Source organism: Hyperoodon ampullatus, assembly GCF_949752795.1.
Source record: "Hyperoodon ampullatus genome assembly, chromosome: 13".
Taxonomy (NCBI): domain Eukaryota; kingdom Metazoa; phylum Chordata; class Mammalia; order Artiodactyla; family Ziphiidae; genus Hyperoodon; species Hyperoodon ampullatus.
In genome coordinates, this window is record NC_136926.1 from 30,679,588 (window position 1) to 30,694,498 (window position 14,911).

Genomic DNA, 14,911 nt, shown 5'->3' on the forward strand with positions numbered 1-14,911 from the left:
CATTTTGAAAAACTTCAAAGAAATTGAACAGTGAACAATTATGATTATACACCCATAACCTAGACTCTACAATTAACACTTTGCTGTTACTTACTTTGAGACCTATCAATCTACCTAGCCATCTCTGGCCATCCATCCATCTTATTTTGATGCATTCCAAAGTAACTGAAGACTCCTAAACACCTCAGCATGTATATCAACTTGAGTTCAACAGTATCTGCTTACTAAGAAGAGAATCAAATTTTATTTCAGGATAAGTGGTCCTGAATATAGCATGGAGCATTTCAGAAATAGAAAAGGCCTCTGGGATGCAGCTCAAGAATAAACAGGCTATGTGCACCAATGTTAACTCATGAACTCCGTAGCATCGTTTAGACCAGCAACCCGGAGGTCTGTTGGGAGACAAGTCTCCATGGGTCTCTAGCATTTCTGCACCTTTTGCCAGTGGAGGCCCTGGAGGCTTTCATACAGACTGTCTTTTCAAGGATCTACTACATAGTGAACAGCCTTGCATCTGACTGTTAACATCTCCCTCTTGAGGAGAGGGCAGGTTTGTTTACTGTCCAGTGTGATAATGCTCAGGTCCTCCTCTGGAAAAAGGTCAGGCAGGTTTCTGTGCAGCCCATCACAAAAGATTCAGGGGCCCTAGACTCAAGGTTTCTCAGCTATGACACAAACCCACCAGGTGGGCAGCACCCACCTGCACTGAACCCCTTTGTGTTGCCCCCATGGAATCTGAGGGGCAAAGGAAACCAACACAACTAGGAAGTTGCTGCCTGCAGTGCCCTGAGAATAACATCCTTTGTCTCTAAACCCAGGAGTCCCATGTCTTCTACAGCACCTTTAACACTGAAGCAGGCTCACCTTTCAGACTCTCCAGTTCTGGACAAGCTATGAGTTCTTGGCTATGGGTATAGATTGAGTTAGTGACCTCGGGAGGATAACAGCAGAAAGTGCAATGAACCAAAGCATGCATCTCTGAGGAGAAACAAGGGTGACCATACAACTACCATAGCACAGTGTCCCTACCTCTCTCCCCGCACGTCTCACTTCATTACTTATGTACGTCTTAAATCACCCACTAACTATAAGCTCCCTGAGAAGAAACCAGCTCATCCCTGAATGAACTGGAGTAATTCACACTGGCCTTAACCTGAGTATGGCTAAGCAATCACATGGATTGTTCTTAATCAATATGCAATAACAACAAAAAATATCAGAAGTAGGGCTTCCCTGGTGGGGCAGTGGTTGAGAGTCCGCCTGCCGACACAGGGGACGCGGGTTCGTGCCCCAGTCCGGGAGGATCCCACATGCCACGGAGCGGCTGGGCCCGTGAGCCATGGCCGCTGAGCCTGCGCGTCCGGAGCCTGTGCTGCACAACGGGAGGGGCCACAACAGTGAGAGGCCCGCGTACCGCAAAAAATATATAGATCAGAAGTATGTACGTTCTGCTATGACTCTAGGTATTCATAAATCATTTACCCCAGCATGACATTTTCACTCCTCCATCCTATCTGTACTGAAACAGAACAGGTAAAAATCCTAATGAGGCAGGCTGGATGCTCAGCTCAAATATATAAATAATGTAGCTGTAGTGAAGTCAGTGATGACTACTTCAATGTTTCCACAGGTGTTAGCAAATTAACGGCTGCATCACTGATTAAACAGTTTTCCAGTAACAAAGGGTTATGTTGCTGAATATGTCTTGCTACGTTAACTTAATCACACATCTGAATTATATGCTGTACAGTATACAGAATATCTACTAAGAACTCCCACAGTAATAGTAGCATGGCAGCAGTAGTGATAGTAAAATAGTGATAACAGAAGTTTTTACAATCTAGCCTTTATTGGACACTCACCATGTATCAAGAACTTTGCGTGAATTATGTCACTAACCCTAATAACAAGCCTATGAGGCTGATACTTTTATTACTTATCCTCATTTTACAGATGAGTCAACTCTGAGTCAGAAGTTAGAATACTTGTCCAAGGTCAGAAAAGCACAAAGCCATGGAGGTGGGAAGTCAGGTCTGCCTCCAGAGCCTGAACTCTCATAAATTCTCTGTGTATTTTATGCAAATACCTAAGCTATATTTATTTCCTAATTCATAAGCCATTCCAGGCAGATTTCTGCAGCGTTAAAGCATGAAACTGTAGTCGAATCAGTAATATAAGAAAAAGATTTTTATTGGATATTTTATTGTATTTCCCTTGGTTCCACAGGATGAATATTTCTGGAAACAAGTATCAAATACCAAGAAAACGGTTTTTATGTTTTACATCAAAGAAAGCCCTAAAACATCTTCATTACAAATTTTTAAGATGAAGTTACCTTAATTTATTTACTGTATTTTTTTCCCAAACACACTGAAATCTCGGACTTGAGCAAATGTAAGCTCCATGAAGACTGGGTCTCTGTTCTATTTGCAGCTGTATCCCCAGCTGGACAATCCCTGGCATAGTAGGTACTGAATAAATATTATTGTACAAACATTAGTGTAAAAATAAACAGAAGACCACTTTCCGGGAAACAAAGTGAGTCATTTCTATTCAAGATGGTTTAGTTATTAAAGCACTAAACGTATCTTTTTATAAGCTTTCATTAACCTTACAAAAGTATAGACCCTGAGATTAATACAAAAGCCAAACTTGCCTATTTTATTTAAACCTTCTACTATTTAAGGAAAGCTTTGATTTCTTAAACTGCTTCACTGCCCTTGTTTATCTACATTACATAATCAACAAAGAATTTCAAAATGTATCATGAAACAATGTCCAAAATCCACTCAACATAGTAGTGTGTCCTCATTAAAAAAAAAAAAGTTTTCCCACTCTAGGGGCTTAAAGCTATAGTTAAAAGTAACCAACAGGCAGGACCCATGTCTTTTCTTTCTTTTTCATCACTTTAAGTTAATGCAGCAGTGCTCTGAGCACAAAGTTAAATACTCATCCATCACCTTCCTGCGGGGGGGATGCACAGGGGGGGGCGGTCTGCTATTGATGGTGTACATACTGACTTTTGTAAAAAGCATAATGCAGTGTGCTGAGTTAGAGGCTCACAATCTAACACCATCAACAAGGTGACTGACCTTGAGCAAATCATGTCACTTCTCCAGCCCAGTCTAACCCTCCACTCTAGCTCAGTACACAAAACCACCTCTAAGACTCCTCTCAGCCCTCAAAGTATGTGACATTTATGAACAACTTTACTTACTGCCTTAATTAGAAAACACCTACTACTCCATGGTAACATGGCCAGTAATTCAATCCTAGATGATCACAGCCTCACTGACATTTTGTATAAAGCTACTAAACATTTTAGAAGTATTTTTTCTGACCTTTTGATGCAGACTGCTCACTCTGACCTGAACAATCTTTGTGACACAGTACTGAGAACAAGTGGGAGAGTAGAAACAACACTGTCTTCACACAGAAATGAAACATTTTGATTTGTAACATTTTTATATAAATCTTATGTCCTTCCACTGTGTAACTTTCTAGAGAAAAATAAGATGTACACACACATAAAAAAAACTTTTTTTCATGCTTGCACTCAAGATTAAAATTAAATATGCTTAAATTAACAGCTCTGTTAAAACAGAAATAAGTGTTCCATATCTGAAGAGTTTAGATTACTTTTTAAAATCTAGGTAGGCAGGATGGGAAAGAATAAAAGAGAAATGGATATCTTCGGGAGAACCTGAAATAAATGTTTTTAGCACCATTTACAGATCTAAAGCTCCTGTTAGATTATAAGCAAAATACTTATAACATGGGAAAATTATCAAAATAATATTAACTAAAAAATATAGGATATAAAAGAGTCATACACAGAAAAAATAATCAACTGTTAACAGTGATTATTTAGGGACTTTCCTGGTGGTCCAGTGGGTAAGACTCTGTGCTCCCAATGCAGGGGGACCTGGGTTTGACCCCTGGTCAGGGAACTAGATCCCACATGCATGCCGCAACTAAGAGTTCACATGCCACAACTAAGAAGTCTGTATGCCGCAACTAAGACCTGGCGCAGCCAAAATAAATAAATTAAAAAAAAAATTTTTTAAAGAAACTGGTTATTTATAGGTGGTAGGATTGAGTAATTTTTATTTGCTTTATACTGTTCTATGCTTTTTCAACTTTCTACATTAAGCATTGATTTTATAATCAGAAGGGACTTTTAAACGTGAATTCATATTACCTTAATTTGTTCAGAAAATCTTTTATTTTTAAAGTGGAGTGGTGGGGACTGAAAAGATTCAGAAAAATCTTTTTTCTCAGTTATCTGCTGTTACTGAGATTTTTGGCAGTAGGAACAGTACTTAGAAAACAAAACCAAGGGATTCATCTTCCCCTATAAGCTATAAAAGTAAAATCTGTTCATAGAGAAAACAAACAGAAAACACACTCCATGATGTAAAGGTGCTCTATACCTTTAAAGGTACAGCAGTCACTCCAATTCATGTCAGATTGTCCAAGTACCAAAATAAAAATATGTATGTGTGTATATATATATATATATATATATACACACACACACGTGTAAATATATATGGATGAGTATATATATATGGAAGTATATAGCTACAAAATAAAAGGCTGTCAAAATGTAGGCCCATAAGAAATCTGTCAATTTATATTACAAACTAGTACTTTAAAGCTCTCTCATATTAACAATTCTTTAACATAACTATTTTTTTAAATGGCCACTGAATCCAATCACATCCTTTAAAAGCTGAAACATAAGTAACTAAACATCTCATTCATTTAAACCTGAATTTTGAAAACAGTACCAAATGTTCAAGGTAACTATCCTAGAGAACTCCCCAAATGCCAGGGAAAAGTAGCTAAGCAAACTATGGTATATTGGGACTTCCCTGGTGGCAGAGTGGTTAAGAATCCGCCTGCCAATGCAGGGGACATGGGTTCGATCCCTGGCCCGGGAAGACCCCACATGCCGCGGAACTAAGCCTCTGTGCCACAACTACTGAGCCTGTGCTCTAGAGCCCGCGAGCCACAACTACTGAGCCCACATGCCACAGCTACTGCAGCCCACGTGCCTAGGGCCCATGCTCCACAACAAAGAGAAGCCACCGCAATGAGAAGCCCGCGCACTGCAACAAAGAGTAGCCCCTGCTCACCACAACTAGAGAAAGCCCATGCGCAGCAATGAAGACCCAATGCAGCCAAAAATAAAATAAAATTAAAAAAAATTTTTTTAAACTATGGTATATTAATGACACGGCATCAAAAATGGTATTTATAAAAATTTAAGATATTAGTTGAGGTTATTTTTATAAAGTGAAATGTGTCACAGTCATAAAGTTAAACACAGTCTCATAAATGTTGAAGTCTAATTTTATTTAAGCAAGGAATTTTATTATGAAGAATAAAATCATACTTAAGCGTTGATTATAAAGATGAAAGCAATCTCAGTGACAAAGGACATGAGGTACAGCTGGCCTCACAAAAGGCTGCATTCAAGAGAAACTGATACTGGAACCACAAGACCTCTCTTGCCTGCTTTCCTCTCCCTGTTCTCTCTCAACTGGCTACTTCTGCTTGACATGGCCCAAATCAGCCACTGTCTCCCAGTCTCTGCAACCTTAAAAGTCTAAAACCTATCGTGTTTAAAGAGGAGGCTTCAACATTGTGACTAGCCAATCATCGGTATGTATATATTGGCTGGCCTTGGGCGAGGTGCCCACCACTGAACCCTCAGCACTGTCTGGACGAAGAGGGATCCTGTGAACTTACACGCTGCTTAGACCTACTTGCCTCTAATACAGTCTATGGGCAGGGCCCATTCTCTGAGAAATAAATACGCCAAACTAATCTACCACGCTCTCACAAGAGACCACCAATTGGGGCTTCCCTGGTGGCGCAGTGGTTGAGAGTCCGCCTGCCAATGCAGGGGACACGGGTTCGTGCCCCAGTTTGGGAGGATCCCACATGCCGCGGAGCGGCTGGGCCCGTGAGCCATGGCCGCTGAGCCTGCGCGTCCCGAGCCTGTGCTCCACAACGGGAGAGGCCACGACGGTGAGAGGCCCGCGTACCGCAAAAAAAAAAAAAAAAAAAAAAAGAGACCACCAGTTGATCCTAACAGCAAGAGCCCAATGAAAACAGATGTATGTACAGTTAATTATACATTAGATTTGCTTTCAAACAAACATGATTTTCTACTTGTCGTTATATGCCTTGATGTCTGAACTGCTACAGTATAGTTACAGACTTGTTTTCTATTGACCTTATATAACTGCTTTATTATTTTAAAAAAAGACGTCAGCCTGTATAAAAGGCTTAAGTTATTAATAAAAAATAAAACAAAGTATTACAGATAGGACAAATGAAACTTTTGATATAATCTCTCAAAGTACTGAGTCTAATAACAAAATAATTTTTTTCTCTTACCCTTAAAAGCACTGAATGTTCATTGCAGAAATCTTGGAACACAGAAAAGTAAAAACGTAAAAACAAAAGCATCCTAAAGTAGAGCTAATGACTGCTAACATTATTTTCTTTCTGATCTTTTCCCTCACACATATTACCATAAATGCACTCATACTTATGCAACTTTTCACGGGAGGGATAAGGCGGTCATCATCAATCAACTTAACATCACTAGAAGTTGGACAACCAGACGTTATCCACACCTGATGTGACACAATTCTATCTATGCAGTATTTTTACCAAAAAAATATTGAAACCTGAATCTTCAAGCCCTTAAATCCAACTCCAAATTTACAGGAACTACATACCAGAAATACCAATACGGGACATTCCACTGGACAACGACCTGGTCTTTTCAACAAGTAAATGGCATAATAGAAAGGAAGTGGTGGAGGCACTGTTAAGATTAAGATGACCTGGATACAACAGCCACATGCAATGCACAGACTGAACAAACCAACTAAAAACCAGGACTGTAATTGGGAAGATTTCAATAGACGAAATATCAGATTATTGAAGGATTATTTTTGGTTTTATTAAGTGACAATGGTGTCATGATTCTGCAAATAAAATTACCCTTTTTTTGTTTATCAGAAATGCAAGCTCAGGTATTTAGGCTTGAGATGTTAACAGCCAGAATTTGTTTAAAATACTGCGGTAACCCTGCCCCCCAAAAAAACACAGTAAAATACTAATAATCATTAAACTTAAGTATATATGAAATTATTAAATTTAAGAGTATAGAGGTTTCATTAAGTGTATAGAGGTTTTTACAAATGTTTGAAAGTTTTCATAAGAAATTTTAAAGAGTAATTTGAGTCACATTTCAGTTATAATAAACCCAGTAAACAAGCATTTGCAAAAATAACCCCCTCTTGCATTTAATTTTTTTTAACAAGAATTTTTTTAGTAGTTATACAAAATAATATTACATTTTGTGGCCTGTAAAGTTTAATAAACTGGCAAACATGTAATTTTCTTTTAAACCAACTTTTTATGAAGGAAAGTAGGATCCATCCTATATTAACCACTATCTCCTCTGAAAAACAGGAGTTCTTTGAAGGGTCGGTCAGTCAAGATAGAAAAGCAACAAGAAAAAGAGAGTCAGGAATAGCCTCTGAGAAAATAAAAGGGTCCTTGCTAACAAACTCTCTTCACAGACCATCTCTGCATGGTTAAGGAAGGTCTTACTTAAAGGAAATCTAACAGGTAACTAGTACAGTAAACAACAAAATTACCAACAGTAAGAATCACAAAATACCAAACTTTGCAGAACTTAACCAAGATCTCCCAATTCTTTACATATGTAAAGAGAAAAACTGTGTTTTCCTTTTGCAGGGAAAAACTGTGTCTTCCTTTTGCACTCAACTGTCATATACATTCACAAACCCTGACAGCCAGACCACCACCCAAGAAATCACCCAGTCCCACTTCTCACTTAACAAATGAAAAAGGTGAAGCATAAAGAATGAACAATGTATCTATTGTTAGTCAGCTCTTAACAAAATACCCTTTTCTGGAACTACAAAACTCTGAAAACACAAGTACCTGCAAAGGCAGATGAAAAACACTACTGAAAAGAGATCCAAGACAGAAAACATACGAATTACAGGAGAAATCATCAGAATCTTATTAGTGCAATCAACACTCACTGGACAATCATCCCATGCCAGATCTTGTTATTATGGACATAAAAATAAATGAGCATATCCTCAAGTACTTTACAGTACAGATTGTGAGAGAAAAGTACGTAAACATAAATACTACACAATGGTGAGTGCTGTAACTGCAGATAACCACAAGCTCGGATAGTGACATGAAGAAGGCAGTGACCAAGTGGCCTGGGAAAATCAAAGACAGCACAAGAGGAAGGGGCTCTTGAAGTGGAGAAAGCCTGCCTGACAGGAGGGAGGACAACACTCTGAAAAGAGCATCTGGAGAGGCTTGCAAAAGCTGAGAGTGTCTGGGGAGATGGTTTCATATAACCAAAGCTACGGCAGAAAAGAAATGAAGAGGCAGGCGGTGGATGTGGAGCTTTGTCAAGTGCATAATGGGAAAATGGTGCAGGTTCTTCAACCCAGGGAGCAACGGTATCAGGTGTGCACTTTTCAAAGGGTAGTTCTTTCTAGCATCCATGTAGACGACAGGCTGGGGGGAGGGGATGCTAGAGAAAAGAAGACCAGCTGCTTACCAGTAAGGGAACGAGAGTCACCTGAAGCAAAGAAATTAGCCAAGCCCAGAGCGCTCCCGAGTAACAGGCCCGTACCACCAAAGGCCTACGATTCACCTCCTCATGACAACCCTGAAAGGACCTAAATGTAGCTAACCTGTCCAAGGAGATCAGGACCTTCCTCCTTCACTCCCCCTGGGTAAAACGCACCCGTTCTCATGAGACAGCCAGTGCTTGTTGTCCCCTCTCTCCAGGTGTGTAAGCCAGAAATCAGAGCCTTCAAGACACACTCTCCCAGTGCACACACCTAAGAGACCCCCGGGTCTCACCAGCTTGACGGTCTTTAACTTTTTGCATCTCCAACACCACCCCACAAGCGGTCACCTCTTGCGTGGACAGCAGCAGCTGCCTAATTCATCTCTCCCTCCCATATTACTCCATATTGCTACCAGAAGTGTGTTTCCTTAACTACAAATATGATATCACTCCACTACCTCCACACCTGTACCGTTCTCCCCCTTAACATCAATGTAAAAAACCAGTTTGGGATATGCGGAGTTTGAGATGTCTGAGCAACATTCAAATCCAGATGTCAGTAAGTAATTAGTATGTATTCCAAAGGTGATTTTAAGTCTGAATTGAACACAGATTTGGGAGTGTACCAATGTGTGCAAAAAGAGAGCGAGGGGAAAGAGAGGCCCTTGAAACAAGGAAGCCTGAACAAGGGAAGTTCAGAGTGAGATAAAGTTGAAACCAAGTCAGAATCTCAGAAACATGAGCGTTTAAGAAAAAGGTCACGAATGAGACAGTAAAGAGCAAAGAAGAAAACTAGAAGACAACTGTATCACAGAAGTCAAAAGAATCGAGTTTTTAAAAAGACAAACTGTCAATAATGGCAAGTGCCAAGAGAGGTCAAGGGAGAGAGAAAGTGGCAGTGGTCAGTGCAGTAGCAATCAGGAAGCAGTGAGGACAGTAGACAGGAGGAGAGGAACAGGGAGACTGGGAACATGAACTACTTTTCCAAGAAGTCTGACTGCAAAGGAAATGAAGCACAGGAGGGACAAGTACCACAAGGAGCTGGGAGTCAAGGAAGTATTTTGTTGGCTTATTTGTTTTTAAAATGAAAGACTTAAGTGCATTTTTATGTTTAAAGGAAGAAGCCAGTGGTTGAAAACATGACCGAGAAAATATCCGATGGAACATGGCCTGAGTCATGGAAGACTTTTACCTTAACCAGCAAAAATAGCAGAACAAATAAGCTTAAATATGAGAAGGGTTTTTCTTTCTCAGAGAAGAAAGTGTGGACGTGTGCCGACAAACAGGTGTAACGAGGAGACAGCACATCACGGAAGGGCTTGTATGTCACGCTAAGAGTTAGGCTTTTATCTGGTGGGCAGTCAAGAGCTCCTTGAAAACTGTTAAGGAATGGAGTAATAAGACAACCATGTCCTATTTGGGGGGGCTGAGGGGGGGCCGGAATCACCCCAGGGATTTGATGTAGCCACTGTGAAACAGGAGTAATCTGAAATACGTAAAAATGTGCCAAATACCCACCAAGAGGAGGAGTATTCCCCATCCTCACTCAGGCCTCTTCATCGTGATGTGCTGCTATTCAAAGATGCTTTGGCTGACACATTGCAGGTCCCTCGTCACTCAGAGAGCTTAGTTTCCTTTACTGATGTTACTGTTATGGGCCACCTTCAATACAATGGTTTTGGTCTATTTTCCTCTTTCTCTGATCATTAAGAGGAAGAATACATTCACAATTTATTTTAGCATTTTCTAAACTTTCTTCTCCAAACTCTCCTCCAGAATTACTAACAGGTTGGAAAAATAAAAATGTTGTATAATACAAAGGAAGAAATTTTATAATAGTAAATAAACATTTTAAGGACCCCCCCCCCAAAAAAAAGTCTCTCACATGTAATACCAAATTTCAAATCTGAATTCTAGGTCAAATTACTGCCAGGGCTTAAAAAACAGAATTTGAAAATATCTACCTCTTTTTTGTTACTAATGCAACAAAAGAACTACTTTAGAATTCATGACATCATTATAAAAGTATTTTCATATAAACAATTGTATAAAACAATAAACTTCAATAAAATATTGAGGTATGTAGAAAATCTATTAAACTGCTATCTGCTTCTCCACAATTGTGCAAAGTGATGATAATTCATATCAAGATGACTTTGTTATTTATATAACAGGAAAATTCACCACCCAATCTCAGAATGATTAAATCACTCACTCTTGGAGAAACCATCTTAATCAAATGTAAAGTCAAACTAATTCAAATAAACCTACCAGCAGGTGACATTTTGCAAAACTATCCTTTAATAAACTTTTACTTAAACTGAAAATTACGGGTAATTCACGGTAGAGTTAAATGACTTTTTTTTTTAAGTTATTTATGTATTTATTTTTGGCTGTGTTGGGTCTTCGTTTCTGTGCGAGGGCTTTCTCTAGTTGTGGCGGGGGGGGGGGGCCACTCTTCATCGCGGTGCGCGGGCCTCTCACTGTCGCGGCCTCTCCTGTTGCGGAGCACAGGCTCCAGACGCGCAAGCTCAGTAGTTGTGGCTCACGGGCCTAGTTGCTCCGTGGCATGTGGGATCCTCCCAGACCAGGGCTCGAACCCGTGTCCCCTGCATTAGCAGGCAGATTCTCAACCACTGCACCACCAGGGAAGCCCTTAAATGACTTTTTATACCACCATCAAATGAAGCATAAAGAGATTGTTGATTATAACTGAGTCTCCTCACTTAGTGTTGAACTGCTCTTCGGAATACAGAGAGCTTTCCATCAGAGCAATCAATTTACCTTTGACTAACAGAATAACTTTTATTAAGAAGTTCAAATGACACCAAATGTCACCTCCCAATTCATCCTACCCCTCCTCTTTCCCAATCCTCCCCGTTACCCCACTTTTAAACCGAACCACACAGCAACCCACTGGGTATCTAAGTACAAGCCAACCTTCTCTCACATCAGTAAAGGAGCAAACCATTCCCTTGACCAGCCCTCCCCCTTCGCCATTTGAAAGCAAGCTGCTTCCTAAAGCAAGCAGGGAGGAAGGAAGAAGGGGCTTCTTTCCTCATACTTGCTTTTGCCTCTGTTACAGCATCTATATGTTTTTTCCATCTAGGAGTTCTTCAAGGGCTGAGATAAAACCTAGCAAATTTTACTGTTATTAATTGTATGCTTACCCCGTTAAACAAACTGTGGAACTTTCCTCCACCTTGCTTAGCACTGAATCCCCAAATGTAAGCTGATACCTGCTGAATAAATTACTCATTGTTGAGTACTCTTAATCAAATATAGAGATGGCACAAAGCTTTTTTTTTTTAAAGATTTTTTTTTGATGTGGACCATTTTTAAAGTCTTTATTGAATCTGTTACAATATTGCTTCTGTTTTATGTTTTTGGTTTTTTGGCGGTGAGGCACGTGGAAACCTAGCTCCCCGACCAGAGATTGAACCGGTACCCCCTGCGCTAGAAGGTGAAGTTTTAACCACTGGACCACCAAGGAAGTCCCGGCACAAAGCTTTCACTAGTGTTTGCTAAGTAAATGGCCCAAGTGAATGTGTGTCTCTATAAAACTTCCAATGAAACTTTTTTTTTAAGTCAACTTATGTCCAAACTTTAATAGGCCCTGTGAACTACTTTCATCCATAACACAAGAACCTGTTCTATCATCATAGCTAGTAAATCTTCAATACCTGAAATGAATTAATTATTTGGCAAGTCACTGTGTAGGGTTTTTGGTTGTTTTTTTTTTTTTTTTTTTTGTGGTACGCGGGCCTCTCACTGTTGTGGCCTCTCCCGTTGCGGAGCACAGGCTCCGGACGCGCAGGCTCAGCTGCCATGGCTCACGGGCCCAGCCGCTCCGCGGCATGTGGGATCTTCCCGGACCGGGGCAAGAACCCGTGTCCCCTGCATCGGCAGGCGGACTCTCAACCACTGCGCCACCAGGGAAGCCCTTTTTGGTTGTTTTTTTAACTTGCCTCTTCGTTATTACTAGTTTCTTACTATGGAAACATTACAACTTCTCTAAGCAGAAAGCGTCAAACTCTGCGAACATTTCCTGACCTAAAACTAGTTTTAACGGCATCCAAGTCCCTTATGGCAACACAAACAGGTTAACCAGAAGAGAAAACTTCCTCTGTAAACTCAGCCTCCCAAAAAATAAAAGCAATACTAAAATTCTCGTTAGAACCACACACCATAAAGGTTTACATTAAATTCCTCCGCCCTAAGATAATAGCTATTTGAGTCAGGTATTATCTAAATCATTATATTCATGATTCCCCAAGTTTTTTTTTTTCCTTTCGCCTAAAACTATGTAAAATCATGCCGCGCACATAAACTTGCTACAATAAAATGCACTTAGCGCCTCTCAATATATTAATATTTCGTGGAGCTGTCTTAAAACCAAATCCTTACCTAACAAGCAGCTCACTGACATTTCCATTCAAAGAAATTCGGAAACGCACTAGAGCTTCCAAAATGAAGGCTTTATACAATACTCCTCTCATAACGTCGGAATACAACATTTTAAAACTCCTAAACCTATTTAAAGCGTTTCCTATGGAAAACAATCTGTTTTCCTTTCGGACTCAACCTTGAACTACAACGAGGGATTTGATTTAAGGACTAGACCGGCCACACATCTCACAGGCTCCGTGCTCGGCACAGTCCCTGAATTAAGGACAAGATACGGACTCCTGCACAAGCGGATTCGGTCTCCCCGTGACGGGAGCTGGAACGGACCCCGCTTCCCCGCAGGCTCCCCGCACGCCCTCAGCATCCCCAGGAGAAACCCGCCCGAGGCGCTCCCTCGGGCCCCGCAGCCCCCGGAGTCCACGTGCAGGTGTCGCCCCGGCGCAGGTGTCGTCCGGCGCGGAGGACGTCCGGCCGCCTGTTCCCGCTGACGCATAGCCCGACCCGCGCCCGGCCGCCCGCCCCACCCCCTACCCCCCACCCCCCCAGCCGCCCACGTCCGGACCCCGCCCCGGCCCGCGGGCCAAGGACGAGGCCGCCGCCGCAGCGAGGCGGCCGCGCGCCGCAAGATGGCGGCGGGCGCGCCGGGCGGGAGGAGGCAAGGGAGCGCGCACCCCCGCGGGCGGGGCCGAGCGCGGGCGGCGGGGGAGGGGGCCCACCGGGCGCGGCCGCCACCCCTCGCCCGCCCGTCCGCCCCTCCCGCCGGCCGCCCCTGCCCACCTTTGAATTTGAGGTCTGTGGGCGGGTCGAGGACCAGGATCTGCTCGTGCTTCGCCATGGCCCCGGAGGCGGACGCCATCGGAGACAGCGCAGAGCGGGGGCGCGCCCGCGGCGGGTCGCTGGCTGCGGGCGGGGGGCGGCGGCGGCGGCGGCGGCTGCGGCGCGGCTCGGCCCGACTTGACGCGGGGCCAGCGCTCGGCTCCCGAACCCGACGCCCGCCGCTCTGTCGCCGGCTCGCTGGGCCGCCCGCCCGTCCGCAGCTCCGGGTCTCACAACTGACTCAACCCCACACCAGCCGCCGCGGCCACGCGCACTGCGATCCTCGGCGCCCCACGTGACGCCTCTGCGTGCCTACGTGCGCGCCCCGGCTGCTGCGAGGCCTCACGCCCGGCCCGCCCTCCACACCGCCCCGCGCGGCCTGCTGCTGCGCCTGCGCACCCTCGGCCCGCCGCGCTCCGAGCCCAGCCCAGCTGTCAAGGGAGCGGGTGTCGATGGGGCGGAGCTCAGCTCTGGGGCACCGTTGCGGCGCGCACGGCAGGGCGGAAAGGCGCAATCCTCGGTCCTGTTTAGCCGCAGTTAGGGTTGCGAGACTGGAGAACCCGCTACGGCAGCGAATTACCATCTCCCAAGCGGGAATGCCTAATAGCAGAAGGAGGAGCGGTCAGGCTTTGTTGACTACAACTCCCGGCATGCTCCGCAGGGGTGCCTCCGCCGGAGCTGGTCCCCTGTGGCGCTGCGCGGTGCTTGCTGGGAGTTGTAGTAGCGGCTGTGGGCGGGCGGGAAGGAGAAGGGTCGGTTGGAGGCAGGGGTGGGGCGCGCCAACACTCACTTTGGTTCCCAGAGGGTGTCTCGTTTGCGCTAAAAAACAAAAACAGCTTCTGGAGACTGACCCGAGGTTCACCTGGTTAGAAACATAGAAGATGCCCTGTGGAAAATATGCGTGGATCTGTCAGCGTGCTCCCTAATTCTACCCATCCCTCCGTCGGTAGAACTAAATTCTGTGGCTCTCCAGTCCAAGCTCTCCTCCTTCCTGAATTCTCTCCAGTAATGCAAAAGCCGAAGAGGAAACAC

At 43.4% G+C, this 14,911-nt stretch overlaps 1 protein-coding gene across 1 annotated transcript in view; it reads right to left on the reverse strand.

Annotated features, from left to right (window-relative positions):
- VAPA (VAMP associated protein A) overlaps positions 1-14,110 on the reverse strand; it is a 39,628-nt gene extending 25,518 nt beyond the window's left edge. Inside the window, exon 1 of the mRNA XM_079717925.1 lies at positions 13,841-14,110. Within this exon, the coding sequence (XP_079574051.1) occupies positions 13,841-13,919 (79 nt within the window). The 5' untranslated portion in view covers positions 13,920-14,110. The remainder of the gene's footprint in view (positions 1-13,840) is intronic.
- Positions 14,111-14,911: the final 801 nt, after the last annotated feature.